Source organism: Neophocaena asiaeorientalis, unplaced genomic scaffold (genome assembly GCF_003031525.2).
Source record: "Neophocaena asiaeorientalis asiaeorientalis breed wild unplaced genomic scaffold, Neophocaena_asiaeorientalis_V1.1 scaffold1658, whole genome shotgun sequence".
In the NCBI taxonomy this organism is placed as follows: domain Eukaryota; kingdom Metazoa; phylum Chordata; class Mammalia; order Artiodactyla; family Phocoenidae; genus Neophocaena; species Neophocaena asiaeorientalis.
Genome location: NW_020174784.1, coordinates 35,447 through 62,080, shown reverse-complemented (window position 1 = coordinate 62,080; position 26,634 = coordinate 35,447). Strand labels below are relative to the sequence as shown.

The window sequence follows — 26,634 nt, the reverse complement described above, 5'->3', positions numbered from 1 at the left end:
TTTAATTAGATGCTGAGATATTTGAGGAGACTCTGAAGGAGATTTCTGGGTATTTTCACAAGTTTGAACAGTTAATAATAGTGGTTCTCTTAGGGTAAATTAAAAACAAACACGTCTAGAGGAGTTAAGGCAGTTGTATTTTGTCCTGCATAGGTTTCATGGGTTCACATGTTTAAAAAATAACTAATAATGATTTACTGTACTCATCCTACAAAAGCAGGGGTAGCTAAAGAATGTATAACCATAGCAATACAAGAGGTTTATTATCATTTTTAAAAAGTCAGTCATTTAATGAACATTTATTGAGTACTTACTGTGTGGAAAGCAGTATATTCCATGACATTGGGTCAATCAGTTACTCCTAGGAAATTCCATCTGTTGTAATAATTGCAGTTATTGCATCTGAGTGTAGGGTGATTGACAAATATCTATCTGAAGCCCTACCTCTTTCCTAAAGTCCAATTTGATATCGCCAAACTATTTGACATTTCTACATGCACTCCATTTCAGAGTCATCATGATAAAACTGCCAAGTATTGTGGTGCTTTACAGTTTACAAAACTCATCCCTGAATACAGTCTTTTAAAAAGAAATCTTATAGCTCAGGGTAAGTTAGTTAAATAAAATATAGTACTTTACTGCTTATGCTTATAGAGAAGATGATCAAAGATGAAGTTCTTACAAATAAAACTCATTTCAAAGAAAGTCCATACCCTTAATAATTATGAAACCAACATGCCAAGTGAAGCAAGAGTTGTTAATTATTTAATTTAGTTGCCATTATTATAATCAAATTGAAGTATTCTTTAGCCTCTCACCACTGTGAAATTGCTATGGTAGGTCACTTACATAATGATGGAAAAGAAGCTTAGGTTTAAATATGGTACATAATCATTTCTAAGCTTCAGACAAAAGTTTATGTAGTTTTTATTGAAATGTGTTTTCACTCTTCAGTGGTATCTTAAATGCTTTATTTTTAAAGCTGGCATTAAATCTTAAGGTTTATTAGATCTTAAAATATATTCTGTGTTTGATATATTAATATTTGTGAAATTATTATACTGAGGGATCACTGAATCTTGAGTATTTGTGTTTTTAAACAAATAAGGTATTTGGAGTAACTTTTATTATAATTATAGAATTAAGACTTGGCAATATATTCTTAAAAGCATGAGCTATATCAGTTGTGTAGTTTATTAGGCTGAAGGTAATGAAGTAACATGCCATATTTAGTCAGGATAATTGATTTTTAAAAAAGCAGTGTCAATTTTGTTTCTTCTGCACAATGTTAGACTAATATAATAGTTTAAAAAAATTTACCTAACTGATACTGATTTACAGAACGACTGTACTGAACCTCTTGCGTACTCAGACTAATGGTTTTTTGTTTTGTTTTGGTTTGGGTTTTTTTGGCTGGTTATGCTCTGTATAGGTTTTTTTTTTAACATCTTTATTGGAATATAATTGCTTTACAATGTTGTGTTAGTTTGTGCTGTATAACAAAGTGAATCAGCTATATGTATACATATATCCCCATATGCCTTCCCTTTTGTGTCTCCCTCCCTCCCTCCCTATCCCACCCCTCTAGGTGGTCACAGAGCACAGAGCTGATCTCCCTGTGCTATGTAGCTGCTTCCCACTAGCTATCTGTTTTACATTTGGTAGTGTATATATGTCATTGCTACTCTGTCACTTTGTCCGAGCTTACCCTTTCCCCTCCCTGTGTCCTCAAGTCCATTTTCTATGTCTGCATATTTATTCCTGTCCTGTCCCTAGTCAATTTACATTCCCACCAACAGTGCAAGAGGGTTCCCTTTTCTCCACACCCTCTCCAGCATTTATTCTTTGTAGATTTTTTGATGATGGCCATTCGGACCAGTCTGAGATGATACCTCATTGTAGTTTTGATTTGCATTTCTCTAATGATCAGTGATGTTGAGCATCACTTCATGTGTTTGTTAGCAATCTGTATATCTTCTGTGGAGAATTGTCTATTTAGATCTTCTGCCCATTTTTGGATTGGGCTGTTTGGTTTTTTTTGATATTGAGCTGCATGAGCTACTTATATACTTTGGGGATTAATCCTTTGTCAGTTGCTTCATTTGCAAATATTTTCTCCCATTCTGAGGGTTGTCTTTTGGTCTTGTTTATGGTTTCCTTTGCTGTGCAAAAGATTTTAAGTTTCATTAGGTCCCATTTGTTTATTTTTGTTTTATTTCTATTTCTCTAGGAGGTGGGTCAAAAAGGATCTTGCTGTGATTAATGTCAAAGAGTGTTCTGCCTAAGTTTTCCTGTAAGAGTTTTATAGTGTCCGGCCTTAACATTTAGGTCTGTAATCCATTTTGAGTTTATTTTTGTGTATGGTGTTAGGAAGTGTTCTAATTTCATTCTCTTACATGGAGCTGTCCAGTTTTCCCAGCACCACTTATTGCAGAGGCTATCTTTTCTCCATTATATATTCTTGCCTCCTTTATCAAAGGTAAGTTGACCATAGGTGTGTGAGTTTATCTCTGGGCTTTCTATCTTGTTCCATTGATGTATATTTCTGTTTTTGCAAGTACCATACTGTCTTGATGAGTGTAGCTTTGTAGTATAGTTTGAAGTCCAGGAGCCTGATTCCTCCAGCTCCATTTTTCTTTCTCAAGATTGCTTTGGCTATTTGGGGTCTTTTGTGTTTCCATACAAATTGTGAAATTTTCTGTTCTCGTTCTGTGAAAAATGCCATTGGTAGTTTGACGGGGATTGCACTGAATCTGTAGATTGCTTTGGGTAATATAGTCATTTTCACAATGTTGATTCTTCCAATGCAAGAACATGGTATATCTCTCCATCTGTCTGTATCATTTTTAATTTCTTTCATCAGTGTCTTATAGTTTTCTGCATAAAGGTCTTTTGTCTCCTTGCGGAGGTTTATTCCTAGGTATTTTATTCTTTTGTTGCAATGGTAAATGAGAGTGTTTTCTTAATTTCTCTTTCACATTTTTTATAATTAGTGTATCAGAATGCAAGAGATTTCTGTGCATTAATTTTGTATCCTGCTACTTTACCAAATACATTGATTAGCTCTAGTAGTTTTCTGGTAGCATCTTTAGGATTCTCTATGTGTAGTATCATGTCTTCTGCAAACAGTGGCAGCTTAGCTTACTTCTTCTTTTCCATTTTGGATTCCTTTTATTTCTTTTTCTTCTCTGATTGCTGTGGCTAAAACTTCCAAAACTATGTTGAATAATAGTGGTGAGAGTGGGCAACCTTGTCTTGTTCCTGATCTTATTGGAAATGGTTTCAGTGTTTCACCATTGAGAACGATGTTGGCTGTGGGTTTGTCATATATGGCCTTTAATATGTTGGGGTAAGTTCCCTCTATGCCTACTTTTTGGAGAGTTTTTAATCATAAATTGGTGTTAAATTTTGTCAAAAGCTTTTTCTGCATCTATTGAGATGATCATGGTTTTTCTCTATCAGTTTGTTAATATGGTGTATCACATTGCTTGATTTGCATATATTGAAGAATACTTGCATTCCTGGGATAAACCCCACTTGATCATGGCGTATGATCCTTTTAATGTGCTGTTGGATGCTGTGTGCTAGTATTTTGTTGAGGATTTTTGCATTTATGTTCATCAGTGATTTGGGTCTGTAGTTTTCTTTTTTGTGAAATATTTGTCTGGTTTTGGTGTGGGTGATGATGGTTTTGGTGTCTGGGTGATGATGGCCCCGTAGAATGAGTTTGGGAGTGTTCCTCCCTCTGCTATATCTTGGAAGAGTTTGAGAAGGATAGGTGTTAGCTCTTCTGTAAATCTTTGATAGAATTCGCCTGTAAAGCCAACTCGTCCTGGGCTTTGGTTTGTTGGAAGCTTTTTAATCACAGTTTCAATTTCAGTGCTTGTGATTGGTTTGTTTATATTTTGTATTTCTTCCCAGTTCAGCCTCGGAAGGTTGTGATTTTCTAAGAATTTGTCCACTTCTTCCAGGTTGTCCATTTTATTGGCATATGGTTGCTTGTAGTAATCCCTAGTGATTCTTTGTATTTCAGCGGGGTCAGTTGTTACTTCTCCTTTTTCATTTCTAATTCTGTTGATTTGAGTCTTTCTTGTTTTCTCTTGATGACTCTGGCTATTGCTTTATCAATTTTGTTTATCTTCTGAAAGTTCCAGCTTTTAGGTTTATTGATCTTTGTTATTGTTTCCTTCATTTCTTTTTCATTTATTTCTGATCTGATCTTTATGATTTCTTTCCTTCTGCTAACTTTGGGGATTTTTTGTTCTTATTTCTCTAATTGCTTTAGGTATAAGGTTAGGTTGTTTATTTGAGATGTTTCTTGTTTCTTGAAGTAGGGTTGTATTGCTATAAACTGCCCTCTTAGAACTGCCTTTGCTGCCTCCCATATTTGGGTCCTTGTGTTTTCATTGTCATTTGATTCTAGGTATTTTTTTATTTCTTCAGTGATTTCTGGGTTATTTAGTAGCGTATTGTTCAGCCTCCATGTGTTTGTATTTTTTAAAGTGTTTTTCTGTAATTGATATCTAGTCTCATAGCATTGTCGTCACAAAAGATACTTGATACAATTTCAATTATCTTAAATTTACCAAGGCTTGATTTGTGACCCAAGATATGATCTATCCTCGAGAATGTTCCATGAGCATTTGAGAAGAAGGTGTATTCTGTTTTTTGTTTTGTTTTGTTTTGCGGTGCGCAGCCTTGTCACTGTTGTGGCCTCTCCCGCTGTGGAGCACAGGCTCCGGACGTGCAGGCTCAGCAGCCATGGCTCACGGGCCTAGCCGCTCCGCGGCATATGGGATCTTCCCAGACCGGAGCACGAACCCGTGTCCCCTGCATCGGCAGGCGGACTCTCAACCACTGCGCCACCCAGGAAGCCCTATTTTGTTGTTTTTTCATGCAATGTTCTATAAATATAATTTAAGTCCATCTTGTCTAATGTATCATTTAAAGCTTGTGTTTCCTTATTTTTCATTTTAGTTGATCTGTCCATTGGTGAAAGTGGGATGTCAAAGTCTTGTATTATTTGGGTTACTGTTGATTTCCCCTTTTATGCCCGTTAGCATTTGCCTTATTTATTGAGGTGCTCCTATATTGGGTGCATAAATATTTACAACTGTTATATCTTCTTGGACTGGTCCCTTGATCATTCTGTAGTATCCTTCTTTGGCTCCTGTAATAGTCTTTATTTTAAAGTCTATTTTGTGTGTTATGAGAATTGCTACTCCAGCTTTCTTTTGATTTCCATTTGCGTGGAATATCTTTTTCCATCCTCTCACTTTCAGCCTGTATGTGTGTCTAGGTCTGCAGTGGGTCTCTTGTAGCCAGCATATATATGGGTCTTGTTTTTGTATCCATTCAGCCAGACTGTCTTTTGGTTGGAGCATTTAATCCATTTACATTTAAGGTAATTATTGATATGTATGTTCCTATTCCCATTTTCTTAATTGTTTTGGGTTTATTTTTGTAGGTGTTTGCCTTCTTTTGTGTTTCCTGCCTAGAGCAGTTCTTTTAGCATTTGTTGTAAAGCTGGGTTGGTGGTGCTGAATTCTCTTAGCTTTTGCTTGTCTATAAAGTTTTTAATTTCTCCGTCGAATCTGAATGAGATCCGTGCTGGGTAGAGTAATCTTGGTTGTAGGTTTCTCCCTTTCATCACTTTAAATATGTCCTGCCACGCCCTCTGGCTTGCAGAGTTCCTGATGACACATCAGCTGTTAACCTTATGGGGATTCCCTTGTATGTTATTTGTTGCTTTTGCCTTGTTGCTTTTAATATGTTTTATTTTTATTTAATTTTTGATAGTTTGATTAATATGTGTCTTGGCATGTTTCTGCTTGCATTTATCCTGTATGGGACTCTCTGTGCTTCTTGGACTTGATTGACTATTTCTTTTCCCATATTAGGTAAGTTTTCAACTATAATCTCTTCAAATATTTTTCAGTCCCTTTCTTTTTCTCTTCTTCTTCTGAGACCCCTGTAATCGAACATTGGTGCATTTAGTGTTGTCCCAGAGGTCTCTGAGACTGTCCTCAATTCTTTTCATTCTTTTTTCTTTATTCTGCTCTGTGGTAGTTGTTTCCACTAGTTTATCTTCCAAGTCACTTACCTGTTTGTGAGTTATTCTGCTATTGATTCCTTCTAGAGAATTTTTAATTTCATTTATTGTGTTGTTCATCATTGTTCGTTTGCTCTTTAGTTCCTCTAGTACCTTGTTAAACATTTCCTGTATTTTTTTCCATTCTATTTCCAAGATTTTTAGATCATCTTTACTATCATTACTCTGAACTCTTTTTCAGGTAGACTGCCTATTTCCTCTTCATTTGTTAGGTCTGGTGGGTTTTTACCTTGCTCCTTCATTTGCTGCATATTTCTCTGTCTTTCCATTTTGCTTAACTTACTGTGTTTGGGGTCTCCTTTTTGTAGGCTGCAGGTTTGTAGTTCCTGTTTTTTTTGGTGTCTGCCCCCAGTGGGTAAGGTTGTTTCAGTGGCTTGTGTAGGCTTCCTGGTGGAGGAAACTGATGCCTGTGTTCTGATGGGTGGGGCTGGATGTAGTCTTTCTGCTGGGCAGGGCTGCATGCAGTGGTGTGTTTTGGGGTGTCTTTGTACTTAGTATGATTTTAGGCAGCCTCTTAGTTGTTTCGGCATGCAGTGTCCAGCACCGGAACTTGCTGGCCGTTCGGTGGAGCTGGGTCTTAGCATTGAGATGGAGATCTGTGGGAGAGCTCTCACCGATTGATATTACGTGGAGCCTAGAGGTCTCTGGTAGTCCAGTGTCCTGAACTCGGCTCTCCCACCTCAGAGGCTCAGACCTGACACCAGGCCTGAGCACCAAGACCCTGTCAGCCACACAGCTCAGTAGAAAAGGGAGAAAAAAAGAAAGAAAGAAAATTAATAAAATAAAATTATTAAAATAAAAGAATTGTTAAAATTTAAGAAATATTTAAAGTAATAAGAAAAAAGAAGAGATCAACCAAACTAATAAATCTATGAATGATAACAAGCGCTAAAACCTATACTAAGATAAACATAAAAATCAGAAACAAGTCAATTGCAGACAGCAAATCCCAAGTCTGCAGTTCTCCCAAAGTCCACCGCCTCAGATTTGGGTTGATTCCTTGTCTATTCAGGTATTCCACAGATGCAGGGTACCTCAAGTTGATTATGGGAGTTTAATCTGCTGCTCCTGAGTCTGCAAGGAGAAAATTCTCTTTCTCTTCTTGCTTTGTACAGCTCCTGTGGTTCAGCTTTGGTTTTGGCCCCACGTCTTCGTGTAGGTTGCCCTCAGGCTTCTGTTCCCACCCAAACAGGATGGGGTTAAAGCATCGGCTGATTAGGGGCCTCTGGCTCACTCAGGCCGGAGGGAGGGAGGGGTAAGGTAGTTATAATTGGAATGCCAGATGAGCCTGCTGCAGCAGAGGCCAGAGTGAGTTTGCAACAGCCTGAGGTGTGCCTTGTGTTCTGCTGTGGGGGTTGTCCCTGGATCACAGGACCCTGGCAGTGGTGGGCTGCACAGGCTCGCAGGGCAGTGCGGCAGCGTGTGGGTAGTGACCTGTGCTTGCACACAGGATTCTTGGTGGCTGCAGCAGCAGTGTTAGCATTTCGTGCTCATCTCTTGTGTCTGAGCTGGTAGCCGGAGCTCATGCCCATCTCTGGAGCTAGTTTAAGCAGTGCTCTGCTTTCTGTGGGCAGACAGGGAAGGAATCCCCTCTCCTCGCGCTCCCCAAAACAATGGTCTCTTGCCTCTTAGGCAGGTCCAGAGTTTTTCCTGGACTCCCTCCCAGCTAGTTGTGGTGCACTAGCTCCCTTCAGGCTGTGTTCATGCAGGCAACCCCAGTCCTCTCCCTGAGCCCGAGCCTCAGGTCCCAGCCCCCGCCTGCCCTGGCTGGTGAGCAGACAAGCCTCTTGGGCTGGTGAGTCCTGGTCGGCTCCGATCCTCTGTGCGGGAATCTCTCCGCTTTGCCCTCTGCACCCCTGTTGCTGCACGCTCCTCTGTGGCTCTGAAGCTTCCCCCCCGCCCACTCCCCATCTCCACCAGTGAAGGGGCTTCCTAGTGTGTGGAAGCTTTTCCTCCTTCACCGCTCCCTCCCAGAGGTGCAGGTCCCATCCCTCTTCTTTTGTCTGTTTTTTCTTTTGCCCTACCCAGGTACGTGGGGATTTTCTTGCCTTTTGGGAGATCTGAGGTCTTCTGCCAGCGTTCAGAGGTGTTCTGTAGGAACTGTTCCACATGTAGATGTATTTCTGATGTATTTTTGGGGAGGAAGGTGATCTCCGCATCTTACTGCCATCTTGAAAGTCCCACCCCGAAAGTAATGGTTTTGATTGATTATTTAAATTTCCTTTTTTTTGTAGTTAAGCTGTTTTTTTCTTTTTCCTCCTTGTTTAAGATGTAATATTTACATTTTTAATATTTATCGAGTTATAGGTACTTAAAGGTATCTCAGTATAGGAATTAGTGAAATCTGTTGCATTTATCCATTTGGTTAAATTCAAAACATGCTAGATAATACTGTTGAAATTGTTTTTGTCTCTCTGAAGTTGATTATGAGATATGTTGAAAGATTAAATCAGTCTCACATGCATGCTAGCAATAACCATCATCCTCACTTCTTGAGAAAGACGTATCATATAAATCTAGTTATCTAGGATTACAGAGACCGTATAACTTGACTCTTTGGGTGGACATGCGTAGCCAGTCTTTTTCTTTTTTAGTTTATGAGGAGGTCCAGCAGGCTGGTTTCTTCTTAATAACCACCTGGCCTTATGTAAAGCTATAGTCTTTTATCCAAAACCCTTGGGGCCTGGTGTGTTGTTATTTGAATTTAAAATAATATATTTTAGAAAGTAATACAGTATATAAGCTAGCTGATATTTTATATATGATGTAACATTCTTAACAGTGTCTGAAGAGTCACTCTATAATTAAACATATTAATATTTCTGCAGTGAGATGTATGAATATTCACATTAACTGGGACAAGCGGATGGAAGAGCCTTGTATCAGTTTGGGTCAGTTATGAAAAAACTTTGGATTCCAGAATTTTTTGAATTTTGAATTTCAGATAATCAGTGGTGAACCTATAATAAAGTGTGTTATGTATTATAATATTAATAGGTATAATGCTTTTTACAAATAATTTAAAATATAACAAAAGTATATGTCTTTATGTAATGTTTATCAGTTTTTCCACTATTTCACCTTTTATTTCATTCTCTAAAATATTTTCTTTGTACAGCTGTTGTATTCTCGAGGATTGCTAATTGATCTTCTAATCAAATCTAATGTTAGTCGATATGCAGAGTTCAAAAATATTACCAGGATTCTTGCATTTCGAGAAGGAAGAGTGGAACAGGTACTGTGCTGAGCAAGTATTGTAACTGGGTATGATTTTGAGTTACTGTGTTTTATTTGGGAAGGATAAGCAAATACGATTGTTATTTTCCTGGTAAAGCAGCAAAATCCAATCCTGCATGGTGATTAACAACTGTAAATAGTAAGAGATTGCCAATTAAAATGTCTAATGTTAATTTTCCCATGATTTATTCTGCAGCTTGATGTTGGTGTTGAGAAAGTGTTAATTTCAGACAGCGTTGCTAGATTTGAGCTGTCATTTGTTCCCAGTTAGGGGTGACATGCTGGTGGCCTTCTAATGGCCTAAAGAGCAACTTGGCAGGATTAAGTAAGAGAGCTCACAAGTTAATTAGCTCTGAAGTCAACAGCGATGCCATAAGAACTGATGGAAAGTAACATGAAACAGCCTGATGAGAAAGGAAATAATAATCTTGTTATACTTAAAGGGAAAGAAAATGTCATTTGGAATACTTGTATCACTAGGAAGCAGTTTCTTAACTTTTAAAATCATGTTTTTCAGGTTCCTTGCTCCAGAGCAGATGTCTTTAATAGCAAACAACTTACTATGGTAGAAAAGCGAATGCTAATGAAGTTTCTCACATTTTGTATGGAGTATGAGGAACATCCTGATGAATATAAAGGTATTGTTTTTCATTAAATTTGTTTTCTTACATTATTTGAGAGTTCTTATTATTTTAATATGCTTGCTCTGATTTAATGAGCCACTCGCTATGCTTTTAAAATATTTTTACTTTGCACTGTCCAATAGGTTAGCCTCTAGCAAAATGTAGCTATTTAAATTTAAATTAATTAAAATAAAATAAAATTTAAAATTTGTTCCTCAGTCTCACTAGCCACACTTCAAGTGCTCAGTGGCCACACGTGGCTAGTGGCTACTATGGCTACAGTGCAGCTGTAGAACATTTTCATCATGACAGCAATTCTGTGCTGGGTGTTCATTTTTATTCTTGTTAATTAAACACTGCGGTCAACGGGTTCTTCATAGATGATACTCCCTTTTCATTATCCATTAATTTTTTAATCATTTTTTTAAATTGAAGTATAGTTAATTTACAATGTTATGTTAGTTTCAAGAGTACAGCAAAGTGATTCAGTTATATTTATATTATATATATATATTCTTTTTCATATTCTTTTCTGTTATAGTTTATTGCAAGATATTGAATATATTTCCCTGTGCTATACAGTAGGTCCTTGTTGTTTATCTATTTTACATATAGCAGTGCATATATGTTACTCTCCCACACCCCCATCCATTAATTTTTTTATCAGTCATTAAAAAATCAGTATGTTTTTTCATTTTTCCAGGATCACTTTTGCTTGGAATGTTGAATTATTTATTTTGATTGATTAAAAACAAGCTAGATAGTATGGGGGTGGGAAACCCCTGGATTAGACGAAGATATGGATGGTTTCTAGTCTTGGCTTTGACCCATCTCACTGTGTGATCTGGGACCAGTTACTTCAGAGTTTGTTGAAAGTTGAATACACCACTTTAATATCAGAGCTTTACACTTAAAGTGCATTGAGCTGGAAGAGTTATCCAAAATAGGAATACACTGACAATTCACTTATAAAGTTACAATGAGAAATACAGCAGTTTTTTTTATATTAGATGGAATATTAAAAGTCTAGCGCTTGTTCTTAAAGCTTCAAGTCCATTAGATACTGCCAGATTGTTCTCCACAGTAGTATAAACTTATATTCTCTTAGGAAATTTTTATAATTTTTGTTTATACTATTTCTATAAAGTTTTTGTCTACCACTAACCGTCCAATTACATTTTTTCTGTTCTTGGCTTAAAGGAATAGTATTTAGGGGATCCTTATGTTTTGAGGTGTGATTATAAGGCAGTAAGACTGATTCCACTAGCCATACAGAAATTATTTTCATTACCTTTTAGTCATAGTTCATTGTTCGTAGTTTTAGGAAGAAATAGCAATTCACAAAAAACAAGTATTACTCTATCGTTTTCACCAAAAAAATTGCCATTTGTCATATTTAATATTTCAAAGTATAATTATTGGCATTTTTCTGCAGTTTTAATAATAAAGTAAGATTATTACCAACTGTGGAAACCTGTTGTGATGATTAATGAATTATTTAATACTTTTCTAATTTTTTAAATCCATAAAATACTAAACAAAGAATCATCATTTAAAGCTAAAAATTGTATCATCAGTCCAATTAGGATAGTGAGATTGTTTCTAGTTTTTTTTTGTCCCCCCACAATCAATAGTCTCTGTTTAAAATGTAATAATATTACCACCTGTGTCCTTTGCCAAGTGTTTTAAACAGATCTGATCTCATTTTTGTGCAATGGTTTTAAATGGAAATTTGGGTTTGATTTTAATTGATAAATTTTCATCTTTCTTTTCATAGCCTATGAGGAATTTACATTTTCTGAATATTTAAAAACTCAGAAATTGACCCCCAACCTCCAATATTTTGTCCTACATTCAATTGCAATGACATCAGAGACAGCCAGCAGTACTATAGATGGTCTCAGAGCTACCAAAAACTTTCTTCACTGTCTTGGGCGGTATGGCAACACTCCATTTTTGTTTCCTTTATATGGCCAAGGAGAACTCCCTCAGTGTTTCTGCAGGTAAGACAGGCATTGGTTTTCTGATCTCTTTTAAACTGATACTTGAATAACAGATGAAAAATAGAAAGACAAAAATGAGGTTTAGTCAAGATTTAGTATATGCAAACATATACTTTGTTGTTCTACTCTTTTATAATCTATTTGCCTGCCTACCTACTTACCTAAATGATATAATCAGTCTGGCCTGTTTTTGAACTTTATAAAATAGAGTCATACTGTAAATTCCATTTTCCACTCAGTATTATGTTTCAAAGCATCATCCTTGTTGTGTGTGGTTATAGTTAAACTTATTTTCATTGCTACATAGTATTCCATTTTGAATATACCACAAGTTATTATTCCATTTTTCTGTTGATGGACACAGGGTTTTTCCAGTTTTTTGTTGTTATTAACATCCTGTGTATGTTTCAGAGTATACAAGTTCAAGATTTTCTCTAGTATACATATCTAGGAGTGGAATTACTGAGTCATGGGATATATGAAGGTTCATACAAGATAGTGTCCAGTTGTTTCTCCAGAGAGTTGTACCAGTTTACCTCCCCCAGCAGTATAGTATATAAGAATTCTCATAGCTCTACATCTTTGCCAACATTTGGTGTTATCAGACTTTTTAATTTTTGTCAGTCTAATTCACCTAAAATATCATCACATTGTATTTTTATTTTATGTTTCCTGGATTACTAATGAGGTTGAGTGTCTTCTCATATGATTATTGGCTATTCATGTTTTCTCTTTTGGGAAATGCTTGTTCATGTCTTTTACCCATTTGTCTCTTGGGTTGTTGTCTTTTTCTTATTGATTTGTAGGTGTTTTTATATATTCTGAATACTGATCTTTTCTCAGTTAAATGTGTTGCATGTATCTTGCCTTATGGTATTTATGATGCGTGGAGGTCATTAAGATTAATGTAGTCAAATATAGCAATCTTTTCTTTTATACTTAGAACTTTTGGGGGTAGTAGAGCATAGTAGTTAAGAACCTGGACTATGGAAACAGACTGCCTAGATTTAAATCCTGGCTCCTCTATTTATTAGCCATGTAACCTTGGACAAGTTTCTCAATCTCTTTATTATGTTTTGAAAGAATCAACTTTTGGGTTTTTTGATTCTCTGTATCCTAGTTCATTAATTTCTGGTCTTTATTCTTTATTTTGCTTTCTTTGGGCTTTGTTCAACTCATCCCTCCCCTCCCCTGCCCTTGCAAATTCTTAGGCTGAAACCTAATGAGTTAGTCACCTTTTTAATTTTCTAATATAAGCATTAATATGGTAAAGTTCTAACTATTGTTTTGACTCTTACACAGTTATTATATATTTATTTTCATTATCTTTTAATCCTAATTATCTTAATTTCCATTGTGATTTCTTCATTGACCCATGAGTTATGTATTCTTAAATAGCTAATCTGGTTGATTCTTCTGCTCTTACCATCTCATTTAATTCTACTGTGTATAGAAAATATGTTTTTATGGTACTAATTCTTTGAACTTTATGACTTAGTATGTCATCAATTTTTATAATTTTTCCACGTGTGCTCAAGAAGAATGTGTTTATCTAGTTGTTGGTTACAGGGCTCTTTAATTATTACTCTTGAAGTCTGATAAGTCAAGCTTCGAGTTGTCATTTTCAAACTTTATTTTTATTGAAGTGTTTTTTCTTTGATCTGTCAATGATAAGAGTGACATGTTTTGAAATCTCCCATTATGATTTTTGATTTGTCAGTTTCTCCCTATAATTCTATCAATTTTTACCTTATATTTATTTTGAGACAATTTATTAAGATCGTATAAATTTATAATGGTTTAATCTTCCTGATGAATTTAATGTTTTGCATAGGCTGCTTTCTCCATCCCTAATAATACATTTTTTTCTTAAAGTCTAGTTTATCTAATATCAAAGAGCTACTCCAACTTTTTAATATTTGCCTGTTACATCTTTCTCCATCCCTTTATTTTCAACTATATTTAGAGCTCTAAATAGCATATTATTACATATTTTTAATTCCATCTGACAATTTCTTTTACCAAGTAGTGTAAGTGCAGTTAACAGGAGTCTGTTCCTTCCTTCAGAAGTATATAATTTTAAAAGTTCCTCTAGTTTATGCTCTGGGCAGTTAATGCTTTCTAGTTTGTATGCATATGAAAATAACTTTTCTTTTTTGCCTTTTTTCTCGAGTGAATATTTGTTAGGTAAACATTTCTATGTTGGCAGTTCTTTTCTCTCAGTACGTTAAAATTTTATTCCACTGTCATTTGGGTTCCATTTCTGTTGTTGAGATGTTTGATGTCAGCCTAATTGTCATTTCTTTATAAGTGATATCTCTTTTTTCTCAGGCTGTTTTTAAGATATTTTGTCTACAGTGTTCTGCATTTTCACTACAGTGAATTTAGGTATTGGTTCCTTTGTATTTATCTAGCTTGATATAGGTCAAACCATATGAAATTAACAATATTAAAACATTTTGCCCTACAATTCCATATGGTTCAAACAACTACATTGCAAGTTCCTCTATCTTTGAATTATCATTTATTATTTTAGAAAATTATCAGTCAGTATCTTGCGAATGTTGTTTTCATCCATTGTCTCTTATTTTCACCTTTTTGGAACCACAAATAGGTATGTTTTAGAACTTAGCATTCTCTCTTCCATGTTTTTTAATCTCTCTTTCATATTTTCTATTTCCTTGCCCTTCCTGCTATATTCTGGGTACCTAATAAAGGTCTGTTTTCCAGTTTATTCTCTTCACCTGTAACTAATCTGCAGTTTAACCCTTTTTTTTTCTCCAGTATTTTTATCGTTCATTTTTAGAAGCTCTGCTTTTTCCCCCAAAATCTTCCTTGTCATTGTTTGATAGTCTCTTTTGCTTGGTCACTTCTTTCATATAGAGATATTTTATATTCTGCCATGTGTTGTTTCTGTTGATTTACGTTAATGATTTATTTCCTTGTGCCATGCTTATTTTTGACTGAGAGTTTGTATTTGATTGATTTTAATCTGGAAATCTGGGGGCCCAAATTAAGAATGCTTTCCTTCAAGAATTATTTGTGTTTTCCTTCAGCCGGAAGGCACTAAGACTTGGGACCATTCTAACTCCCTTCAGGGGGTCTTTGCTTAATAAAGAAACCCCAGATACAGCTCCCACACTGATACGGGCAACACGACTTGTTTGTTTGTTTGTTTTTAATTGCAGTGTTTGTTGCTCAAAGCTTTGAGTTCAGCTCAGGGTTTGTACTGTGCATATGTGTGTTTGGGGTTGTGGATTTCCTATGGACATTTCTCTTATTTCCTTCACTCTCAGCAGTGCAATAAAAATTATGTTTAATGTAATAAATAGTCTTTTGTTAGTAATAGGAGGTCCCTTCACAGTATCTAGTCCAATATGTGATTTTATGAATGGTGGTAAGAATGTTATAAATTTGAAAGTAACTTAATTCTGAAAGATAGGTCTGTGTAATTCCAGACAAGTTCTTCCTCCTCCACCTATTGTCAAAGTAGGGATGAATGGGCAGTGTCATGTCCCCCAGGACCAGAGGTCCTCCTATCAATTGAAACTAATAGGGGAGTTGTATGGGTTTCTTAATCATTCTTTTCCTCTTCCTGTGGCTTTGCCCGATACAGAGGGAGCTACACTACTTTCTCTCATGTTCCCACTTGCCACTTACTCCTACAGAACTTTAGGGTAAGGAATAGGGACAAAATCAACAGGTCACTGGGGAGTGAGCAGAAGCTCACTGGCTTCCTTACCAGCACTTTATGAAAATGGATTATTTAACCTCATTCTTATTTTTTCACAAAATCCATTTATTTCCTTTCCTAATTCATATATTTGTAAATATATATTTAATGTTTGTTTATTTGTTATTTTTAAGGGAAACAACATTTAAAAGTTTTATTTGTCCTGTACTGATAAAAAATTTGAATGGCACCCTTATGTGTTGAATTCTAGACAAAGGAAATATTTTTCGCCAAAGATGATTGTAACCTTCTTAAGGCTGAGGTTTTATCAGCCTTCTGTATCTTTTTATCCTCTGCAAGCCTATCTCAGAATTTTGTGTGTGGTTCATATTTAATGTTTGTTATAAAAATTATATCTTGCTCTCTCCAATTTGAAGTGAATTGAAATTTCAGGGAATGATATAATTAAATGTATATGTATTTGTGTAGATAGATAGATATTAAAGACAACAACAAAAGACTTATATTTGAAGTAGTATATTAAACTTTTGGATGGTTCTTTGGTAATTAAGGCAACTCTGAGTTCTTCCTACATATTATATATATGAATCTGTGTGTTTATAAATTACAATAAAATGCATTTACTTGGCCTAGGGATATTAACTTTTAATTTTATATTTGATTCCCTGCATAATGCTTTACAATTTCATATAAATATTATTCTGTTTATATCCTAAAGTACTAACACTGCCACCATCTATACATCATAGTCTACACTTTTTATCACCAGGTTATCAGAATTAGGTATCACCTGTTCTGTGATTTCTAACCACTGTTTTATATTCTGTTTTAATATAACCCTCTTAAGCATTTCTCACAGCCAGTTACAGTGTGTTCTCATCAAGGCTACTGTTATAAATGGCATGCATGCATATTTATGTGAAGGATTCAAAGACTTTTGTAAGTCATATCCTTGCATTCTAAATGAACTCTGCATAAACAGTATAACATTTTAACTACTGGAGATAACTTTCATGAATTACCACCCTTTGAGGTTTTTATCAATTTAAATAGGTAGGCTTTTTTTTCAGCAAAGAAAATGAAGCTTATTTTTTGTACTACCTATTACCCATTGATATGTCAAGATACATAAATTGGACCATACTGGAAGAAAGTCATTGAAACCTATATATTTTTCTAGTCTAGCAAGCCATAGAATTTCCCCTACTGTATATTCGTTGGTTAATATTTTTTCTGGCACACTGGGCAGGATATGTATGTAGTATATAGGTTTTTAAACTCTCACACTATATCTTCCAAACAGAAGTCCTTTTTAAGCCCTAACCAAGTAATTTGTTTCTGTTATCTGTATGGTTGGTAACATGGTAGCCTTTAGAACTACTTTCTAGTTCAGAATGGGTTTCATGTACTGTGTCGTGTTTTCATAACCTATGAAATGGAGCAGTACCTGTGGGAGCAAACAAACTCTACATTTTTTTTTATAAATAGACTTAGACTGCCTGGAGATTGTTGCTTGTTTTTTGTAAAGAGAGAGAATTTAACTAATAGTTTACTAGGTAATTCTGCCTTCCATTCTTCAGATTTCAGCCTACATTTTATTTCCTTTTTTTCCTTTAATGTAATGGGATTGTTAAAACATACAGAATGAGTATGTTTTACTTTTAACATGTAATATAAATTGTGTGTGTGTGCGTAAAATCACCACCGAATATTTTGTACTAAGTATTCGCATTCAAATATCGTTTTCCTGAGTATTGTATATGGAAAATTGAATAGATGCACGATCTACCTCAGGAAATTGTGGAACACACATTGATTAACTTAGAGCTTTTTAAAAAAGAGAATGAAAGAACACCAAAAGTCCAAAACATATAAGTAACTTGCTCAAGATTATAGGAATAGCATGGAACAACAGGAAAGGGAATCTCCCATTTGATACATTCAATCAGTAGTGGAAGAAAGAATGATGCCCCAAATGGGCCACATAGATGCTACTATGATTTTGTCGTAACCATGGAATTGGTTTTTTAATATAAAGTGTAAGGTATTTTATATTTTGTCTTTTTTCCTCTGCTTTAAAAAAATAACTTCTTTAGTCCAAAGTCCAAGATCAAAACATACACTTTACTGAATGTTGTATTGTTCTATTTAGAGAACTCATAGTATAAAACATCTCTCAGACCAAAGTAACCTGCTTATTTTGTTCTGTAATAACCAAGCTTTTTTATTTAGAGAATTTTCAGAAATCTAAGAGATGTTTGTTAACCTGGATCAACATATTTGAAAACCAAGAGAAGCCTTAAAATTGATGAAAGATTATACTGATGGAAAATTTTATGAGTTTATTTATGGCTTCAACTGCATGTGAAGTCAGAAAAAGCAAAATTGAGATGTTTTTTTACTGTCTGCCCCCAATGTTCTTACCCCTTCACCCCAACAAGTGTGGGCTAGATTATGGATCTAGATTCTTTAATTGTACATTTTTTCCCCCTCAACAGCATTCTCCTTAATCTCTCTTCTTGTAAAAATCTCCCTACTATTTTGCTAGTGATATGACAGAAAAACTTAGAGTTGGAAGAATGCTGTTATATTGTTTTGACTGGTTGTCTAATTTTACAAATGAGGGAAGTTAAGGTAAAGAGAGGCTGAGACTAGAAACCAGATTTCCTGGTATGCATTCTACACAACTCACTTCTTCTACAATGTTTCTTTAAACAATGTTTTCTGGAAAAAATTAAGAGGAGATAGTTAATTAAAATATTGTTATTTGGGGGGATTTTTAAATATTTGTGGTTTAACAACTTGTAATTTGCTATGATTTCTTTTCTCACAGTCGATGCATAGTCATTCCTCCACCACCACCCACCACCCCCGCAAAAAAGACAGGAGGGAATAAGGGCCATTCTTACCGTGTTCTAGAAACATGTTCTGATTCTATGCCCAATAGGAAATACCAATTTAGATGAATAAAGAAATTATGTCAAATTCCTAAATTTACCTAATTGATAAAGGTAAAAGGAGAAACAGACCATGAGCAAATCGATCTCCCCCCCACCCCTATAACTTGTGTGTATGCATTTGATAAACAGTAATGCAGATGAGCCCAGTAGCAGTTATGTTTTATACGTTTTGGGGACTAGTTAGCATTGATCTGTTTTATGCTCCAAATCCCATTGGTTTCCTCCCACAGTGTCATAAGTAGAACTCCACGATACACCTAGGTGCAGAATCTGGCCCTATGTCTAATTGTTGGTAGATTTGACCAATCCAAATGTATGTGTGTGTGTGTTTATGTAAAGCTTGATTATTGAATCAAGCCTTAAATATTTGAAATTAAATGTTAAAAATTTGCCAGAGTGAATTAAAAAGAAACGGATTAATTAATTGGACATCAAGTATATAAATCATATGGTTAAGAAATATTTTCATAGTGGATCACTACACACTATTGTTTTGCAGCAGTGCAGCTGAATAGAACTGCATTGAAATATACCAAAGGTTCTTAATCTAGGGTCCATAGGTCCTTGGAACTTATATATAACAGGTTATATGTATATCTTTATAAAAATATTGGTAGTTTCATCAGATTTTCACAGGCATCCGTGACCTAATAAGAGTTGAGAACCATTGTGAGAATTTTCTATAAAAGAAAGCATTATTTTTTTACTCAGATAATCATCCTTAAGAGCTTATAAAAAGAAGAGGTTCTAAAGAGTGAATAGCAAAGGTGCTTCTGGGCTCTAAAGACCGGGGAGAGATGGGAAAACTTGAAAATATTGCTGTTGGAACTGTAATTTACAAGCACCTCTTCGGGTAGATGCAAGCAGATATCTGTGCTCTAGTGGTGTGGAGGAGAAGTAAGTTCAGTGCAGTGAACCAGAGTGTACATTTTAGAGCCAGACCAATGGGGTCAAATCCCAGTTTCACCATGTGCTAGCTGTGTATCATTGTGCAAGTTATTTAAACTCTCTGTGTTCCAGTCTCTTCAGTTTTTCCATGGGGATAATAATAGTAGTATCTACTTCATAGGTTGTGAGGCTTAAAGTGAATTAATATCTAGAAAGTGCTTAAACAGTACTTGCCTTAGTAAGTACTACATAAGTGTCAGGTGTTACTACTCTTACTGTTACTATGATTATGATGATTACTGCTGCTGTTGCTGCTGTTGTAGAATGCTACCAGGGCAAGTATGAGACCAAGTTAGGGACTGAGCTAGATTTGTGTTCTAATCCAGTGGGTCAACAAACTTTTTCTGTAAGGGTCAGATAGTAAATAGTTTAGGCTTTGCAAGCCATATGGTTTTGGTTGAAACTATTTGCAGTCTTAGACAGTATGTAAAAGAATGGACGTGGCTGTGTTCCAAAAAAACTTTATTTACAAAAATAGGTGGTAGTTTTTCCGACCCTAGTGTAATCAACGGGATAGACTTGTACCTACAAAACATGATAATAATTTTTTTAAAACCTTGATGTTAGGAAATTATAGAAAATTGCCTGAGTGCAATACCTGGTGTTTATTAGTCATTCATTAAGTATTTGATGGATAAGTGAGTGAATAGTTGGTATTTATGAATTGCTGCAAAAATTAGGTGTTAAAGGGCCCATAGAGCAGTATTTCTCAAGCTTTCACTTACTTCAGAATTTAACAGATTACTGTGTCCCATTCCCAGAGTTTCTGACTTGTAGATCTGAAGTGGGGCCTGGAAATTTGCATTCTAATAAGTTTCCAGATGTTGTTGATGCTGCTTGTCTAGGGAACACTGCTGAAGAGGAAGCAGCCAGGGGAATTGCTCTCTGGGCCCAATTCTAATCAACAAGAAGGAAAAGATTTAGTTAAAATGACAGAAAACTTGTGAAGAAGCATCTGTCATTTGTTATAAGTTTGATTATTTTCGTTTCTTCCCATTTTAATTCAACAGCTATTTTTTAAGCGTCTGTTCTCTACTTTATACTCTCCTAGGTGTAGTGGATATATATGAAAAAGAATATGATATAGTCAGACTTTGATGGCAGTGTCAATAGTGTTTACTGTAGTTGAGAAAAGAAAATAAAATGCACACTCATAGACCACTTAAAGAATTAAAAAAAAAAAAAAAAAAAAAAAAAAAAGAATAAGAAAACATATTTCATCAGGTTCCAGAGTGTGCAATGCAGGAATGAATGCCATCAGTACTCAGAAATGATTTGAAGGAGCCTAAACAGATATGACATGAAATTAATTTAATCAAAGCACACAGATGACACTTAGGAAGTTATAGGAATCTCAGACTGCTCTGTTAACCCATCCATTTCTAGAAAAGAGCAAGAAGATTGGGCTCCACTCTATGCTAAGAACCATCAGTGGTCTGACCCCACCTTGTCATTGAACATGGTCCATTTCTGTGAGATACATAATTGTTCTAGAGGCTCTTGATTTAGGCTAGCTTCTCAATTGAAGTATTGTTGACATTTTTGGCAGTATAATTCTTTGTTGTGATGTTGGAAGAGCTTTCCTATGTATTTTAGGATGTTTATTTAGCAGCATCTCTGGCCTCTATCCACTAGATGCCACTACCTTCACCTACCTACTTGTGACAGACAAAAATATCTCCAGACATTGCCAAATGTCCCCTGGGGCAAAATAATCCCTGTTTGAGAAATACTGGTTTAGTCCAACTCAGTATATATTTAATTTGGTGTAGTCTACTCTAGTTAAATGTTGACAGGCAGGGAGAATAAAATGTTCTTTCAGGTCTTTCTTACATTCTTCTTACTCAACTTTTGGTTCTATAATCTGGAACTATGTAAAAATTCTTTAAGGAACAGAACAGTTTAAAATCTCTTGGCACTTGAATCAATGGAATAATTCATGTAGGTCATTTAGCAAAGTATACCTGTCAGGAGATGTTAAATAGCCATTAAAAAGCAAATTTTGGGGTAACATATAATCTTAGTAGGTAGGAAAAAATGAAAATACTGAAAAAAAATAATAAAGCACACAGACACTCACTTTTATAAAGAAATGCAAGCCCTATTTCCCACCCTAGAATTCCACCCCCAGAGTTAACCATTGTTAAGTTAGTTGCATATCTTCCCATATTTCCCATGCTCATACAGATATCTATGTATGAACATGTATGTATATGCATACTTAAAATGTTAAGGGCTGAACAGTTCTCTGGTATATGGACCTATGTGCCATAATTTATTTAATCATTTTCCTATTGTTGGTGTCATCATGCTTAATAAAATTATGTCTTTATTATATAAGAAATACAGGGACTTCCCTGGTGGTCCAGTGGCTAAGACTCTGTGCTCCCAATGCAGGGGGTCCGGGTTCAATCCCTGGCTGGGGAACTAGATCCCGCCTGCATGCCACAACTAAAGATCCCGTGTGCTGCAACTAAAGATCCCACATGCCACAACTAAGACCCAGTGCAGCCAAAATAAATAAATATATATATATTTTTTTTAAAGAAATATAATTTCATGTACAGAAATTTTGGAAAACAGGAACAGAAGTATTACTATTGATTATTATAGTTCAATCCCATCACCTGTTAACAATAACCGCACTAAATATTTTGGTATATTTTCTTTTCCTTTCTTTCAATCCACCCATTTAAAGAATACATGTAATTACAATCCTCTTAATTTTTTTTTAATTTGGCCATCTTCAATTATAGCATAAGTCAACTTATAGCCATCATCTTTAAAAACACATATCTCAGCTTAAAATAGATAGCAGTGGAAGGCTGGTATAATAATAGGTGTTCTTCAAATTCAGGGGTCCTTAACCTGGCTTCCAATGCCTGGAATAAATCACCTGGGTTTCAGGAGTTTGGGGGTAAATACCCTGAAATCTCATGCCAAATTTTGTGTGTGTAATGTGCATAGCTGCATTTTTTAGGAGGTTCTTAGTTTCTGTCAGTGTCTCAAGGGATGTATCACACCTCAAAAAGGTTAGGAACCACTGGAATGTACTATTTCAACTGAGAACCGTCCTTATTAAATTAGAATAGCATTGTAGAATAGGTTAACCAAAAGCTTGTCTCCCAATAGTTTAAGGACTATTTTTTGAATAGGCTTTTTATAAACTGTAAAATCCTAGAGGGTAAAATAAACAGTGACATACCTCATTTTTTGAGTCTTTTGTATATGATTTTCCAGACAGTTCTCCTTCTAGTTAATAGTTGATATTGGCATGGAGATGATACATAAAGTATAGGGGGTAAGCATGATGATGTTTGTATGATCACTTGTTTGTTTTTCCCTTGAGGAGAGAGTATTGTGTGGGATAAACTGCAGGGTGGTGAGATAATCCATCATTCTGAAACCTGTTCTCTGGTGATGGATGGATAGACAGGTAAAGTAACTCAATAATCTTCATTTTTTGCCAGGTTATTCACAGATCAGTGAACGTTGTCGTTAATAAAACAATGGAATGCTTTTGTGTCCTTTCCTGCATTATTCCTCAGGTTTTGACAGGACAAGTCTTTTAATTTGGGAGTAGCCTCTTATTAAAACTTATATTACGGGCTTCCCTGGTGGTGCAGTGGTTGAGAATCTGCCTGCCAATGCAGGGTACACGGGTTTGAGCCCTGGTCTGGGAAGATCCCACATGCCGCAGAGCAACTAGGCCCGTGAGGCACAACTACTGAGCCTGCGCGTCTGGAACCTGTGCTCTGCAACAAGAGAGGCCGCGATAGTGAGAGGCCCGTGCGCCGGGATGAGGAGTGGCCCCCGCTTGCCACAACTAGAGAAAGCCCTCGCACAGAAACGAAGACCCAACGCAGCCAAAAATAAATTCATTCATTAATTAAAAAAAAAACTTATATTACACTTAAGTGTGTGGTGCTGGAGCATTTATTGTGACTCTTATGAATATATTAGAATTATATTGGCTACACAAATTATACAGTTTCAGGTTCTACTTTACTAATAGTCCCCTTCCTCCTTCAGTGCTAATTCAGATACTAGATTAAACTCACCCAATCATTTCCTCCTCAGGTAACTATGCCAGGTCTATGTGTGCTATTCCAGGTCTTAAAATAATTCTAATAACTTGTATTAGAGTGAAAGGTGGCTGACTATATATAGGGCAAGAGTGATATTCGAATTAAGTCCAATGATATTTGAATTCAGTCCATGTTTAGACCTGAAAGTTTAGTTTGATTAAATTGAAAGGTAACACTGTGTGATTGCATAGGCTAACTTAAGTATCATTCAAAACAATTCTTAACCCATCTCTTTGGAGCCAATATATTATTGTGCAACTGTAATAGAAATAATATGTGAAGTGTGTTTATTTTCAAGTCAATTCAAAGAGCAAAAAAAAACCTTAGGGCAGCCAGATTACAAAGATCTAAGGCTTTATTTACCAGCTATGTTAGATAGCTGGGTTTCCAGGCATTCTCTGCTCTTCCCTTGTTTAATTTGGTTTTGTTCCAGATTGATCTAATTAATGTGATCATCTATAGTTGTAACAAAGCTGTTCACTTCCAATTATTCATCAGTTTATATTCTACTTTGGTAAGGAGTGCTCAAAAACTGAATCTTTTTATAAAATACCTGTCGTACTTCCAAGAAAGAAAGTTTTCCGTGTATTATAAAAGTATCAGTCTTAGAATTGGGTTCTGATTCTAGCTCTGTCATGTTGTTACTTGCATGAACTTGAATATGTCATTTAAATTCTCAGAGCCTCAATTGTTTTACCTGTATTATGGGTAGTTAAATCTAATCCTACCTCCTGACCTGGGCTGTTGTGAGACTTAAATGTGATGATGTTAGGGAAAGTATGTTGAAAATTGTCCAACACTGATGTAGGGTATTACAACAAAAATTGAATGACTTCACGGTTTTGGTATTTAGAATGAATGTTTTTGTAATTACTGAAACATTAATTTATATATTGTAGGCCAGTTTATACAAACTAGATTTAGAATTTAATTATGTAATTAAATTACCTAATAATTTGAGTCTGTTGATAGATATATTTGCAGTATAAAATTAAGTCATCTCTATGTCTCCTGTAGTTCCTAGCGCGTAAATGGGTACTCCATAATTTTTCTTTTTTTACTATTGAATTTGGTATACTTTTCTCATACATAGGTAACTGCTTAGAACTTTGGCTGGCACATAATAGGTGCTTACTAAGTTAAATATTTTGAAAACGGAATTAGAAATTACCATGGAAAGAAATTAAATACTGCAGGACAGAAACTGTTTTATCTTTCAGGTTCTAGAGAAATAATTTGTAAAGGAGAGCTCTCTTGGGGCTGAAATAATTAATGTAGCTTTTAACCATTCCTCCTCCTTATTTTTCTATCTGTTCATGCCTCATCTTCTCCCCTCTCCCCAAATTAGGCAGTAGGTTCTCACTTGCCTGATATATTGAAATAGAATAAAAGTTTTGCCAAAAAAACAGCCCACTTCCATATGGCAAAACTTCACCAATTTTAATCTCACCAGTTTAACATTCATAACAATTTGAATGTTTTTACTTTATACTCTGTATGTAAACAGAGTTTGCTAAACAAATGAGTAGCATAAACAGGAAGGTATATTTAGCCTACTCAAGAAGCCAAACTAGTTTCAACTAATTATTTTAATTACTCCTACAGTTTTTAATTCACATACATTGAATATAATAAACCTGTAATTTTAAACTTACATTTAGACTGGTATCCCTACGTTAATTCATACAAGTGCACATGTATTTGTAAACAGCCATATTTTTCAAACTTTTTGCTTACCCAACTAGAGTTTTTAAAAGAAAAATGAATATATGTGTATGTATAGCTGATTCATTTTGTTATAAAGCAGAAACTAACACACCATTGTAAAGCAATTATACTCCAATGAAGATGTTAAAAAAAAAAAAGAAAGAAAAATGGGATCACAGTGTGGCTTTTTTTCTTAAGTAAATCTCTTTTATATTTGAATTTGAAAATACTCATTTTTGAATCTATAATCTTTAATTGTGGTCCCATATGCATAGACCCATATTCTTCAGGTGCATTTAAAAATAGAAGGAATTAACTCTAAAATAACCTCTTTTGAATTATACACATTTGTTGAATGAACAATTAACTTTGATCCTAATTTTATGTTTTAACATATCATATTCCTAGAGGTAGCATAGTTTAGTAGTTAAGAGTAGAGACTCTGAAGCCAGACTTGCTGAGTTTGAATCCTGGCTCTGGCACTTACCTACTGGTTAACCACCCTGTGTTTTCAGTTTCCTCCTATATAACAATGGAATAACAATATAGGGCTGTTATGAGGATTAAGGAAATGAATATTTGCAAAGCTCTTAGAAGAGTACTTGACACATGATAAGCACTACATGAGCCTTTGTTATACAAAATTTAAAAATTTCCAAGTTTCTTAAGTTGTGCAGATGAGAATTTGCATTCTTAGGTATAGCGGAGTGGTTCCAAATGCTTAATGAATTGAGAGCCAAATTTTTGACTGAAGTGTTTCCACCTTCCATGATGTCTTCAAAATCAACACTTAACTGTCATCCTTTAGTGGTCCTAGTATAGAGGTGGATGTACCAGGATCAGAGCCACTGCTGTCTGAAATCTAGTGCAACACCTCCTCCCCTGCCTAGAACTGGCTTTCTTGCTTGTCCCTTTTTTGTGAGGTTAGACCTGACTTTTCCCTGCATTGTGGTAGTGCATGTTATGATGTACTTCTTTCACAAACAAATCAGTTGAAAACAAACATTAGTTTTCTTTGTATTTCCAAAGTAGAAATAAAAACCACTATTGAATGTCTGTTTAGGACATGAATCTTTTAGTGCTTAAAATGGACTCTTTTAAAACCAGCAGACTAAGGCAGTGTCTGTATGGTACAGATAAATCAAGTGTAAAGCAGAAGCATTTGGTCATCTTCTTTCAAATTTTAACTTAAATATTCTGGCCATAATGAGACTATTACTTATCTCCAATACAGTTTTTGGAATATAATAATTAGAGATTTA

At 35.2% G+C, this 26,634-nt stretch overlaps 1 protein-coding gene across 1 annotated transcript in view; it reads left to right on the top strand.

The window, feature by feature from the left end:
• The window catches only part of LOC112409775 (rab proteins geranylgeranyltransferase component A 1-like), a gene marked incomplete at both ends in the record, with an annotated part of 115,704 nt that overhangs the window by 54,797 nt on the left and 34,273 nt on the right, over positions 1-26,634 (top strand). The window contains 3 exons of the mRNA XM_024760080.1: positions 9,231-9,347; positions 9,867-9,987; positions 11,750-11,975. Coding sequence (XP_024615848.1) covers positions 9,231-9,347; positions 9,867-9,987; positions 11,750-11,975 — 464 coding nt within the window. The remainder of the gene's footprint in view (positions 1-9,230; positions 9,348-9,866; positions 9,988-11,749; positions 11,976-26,634) is intronic.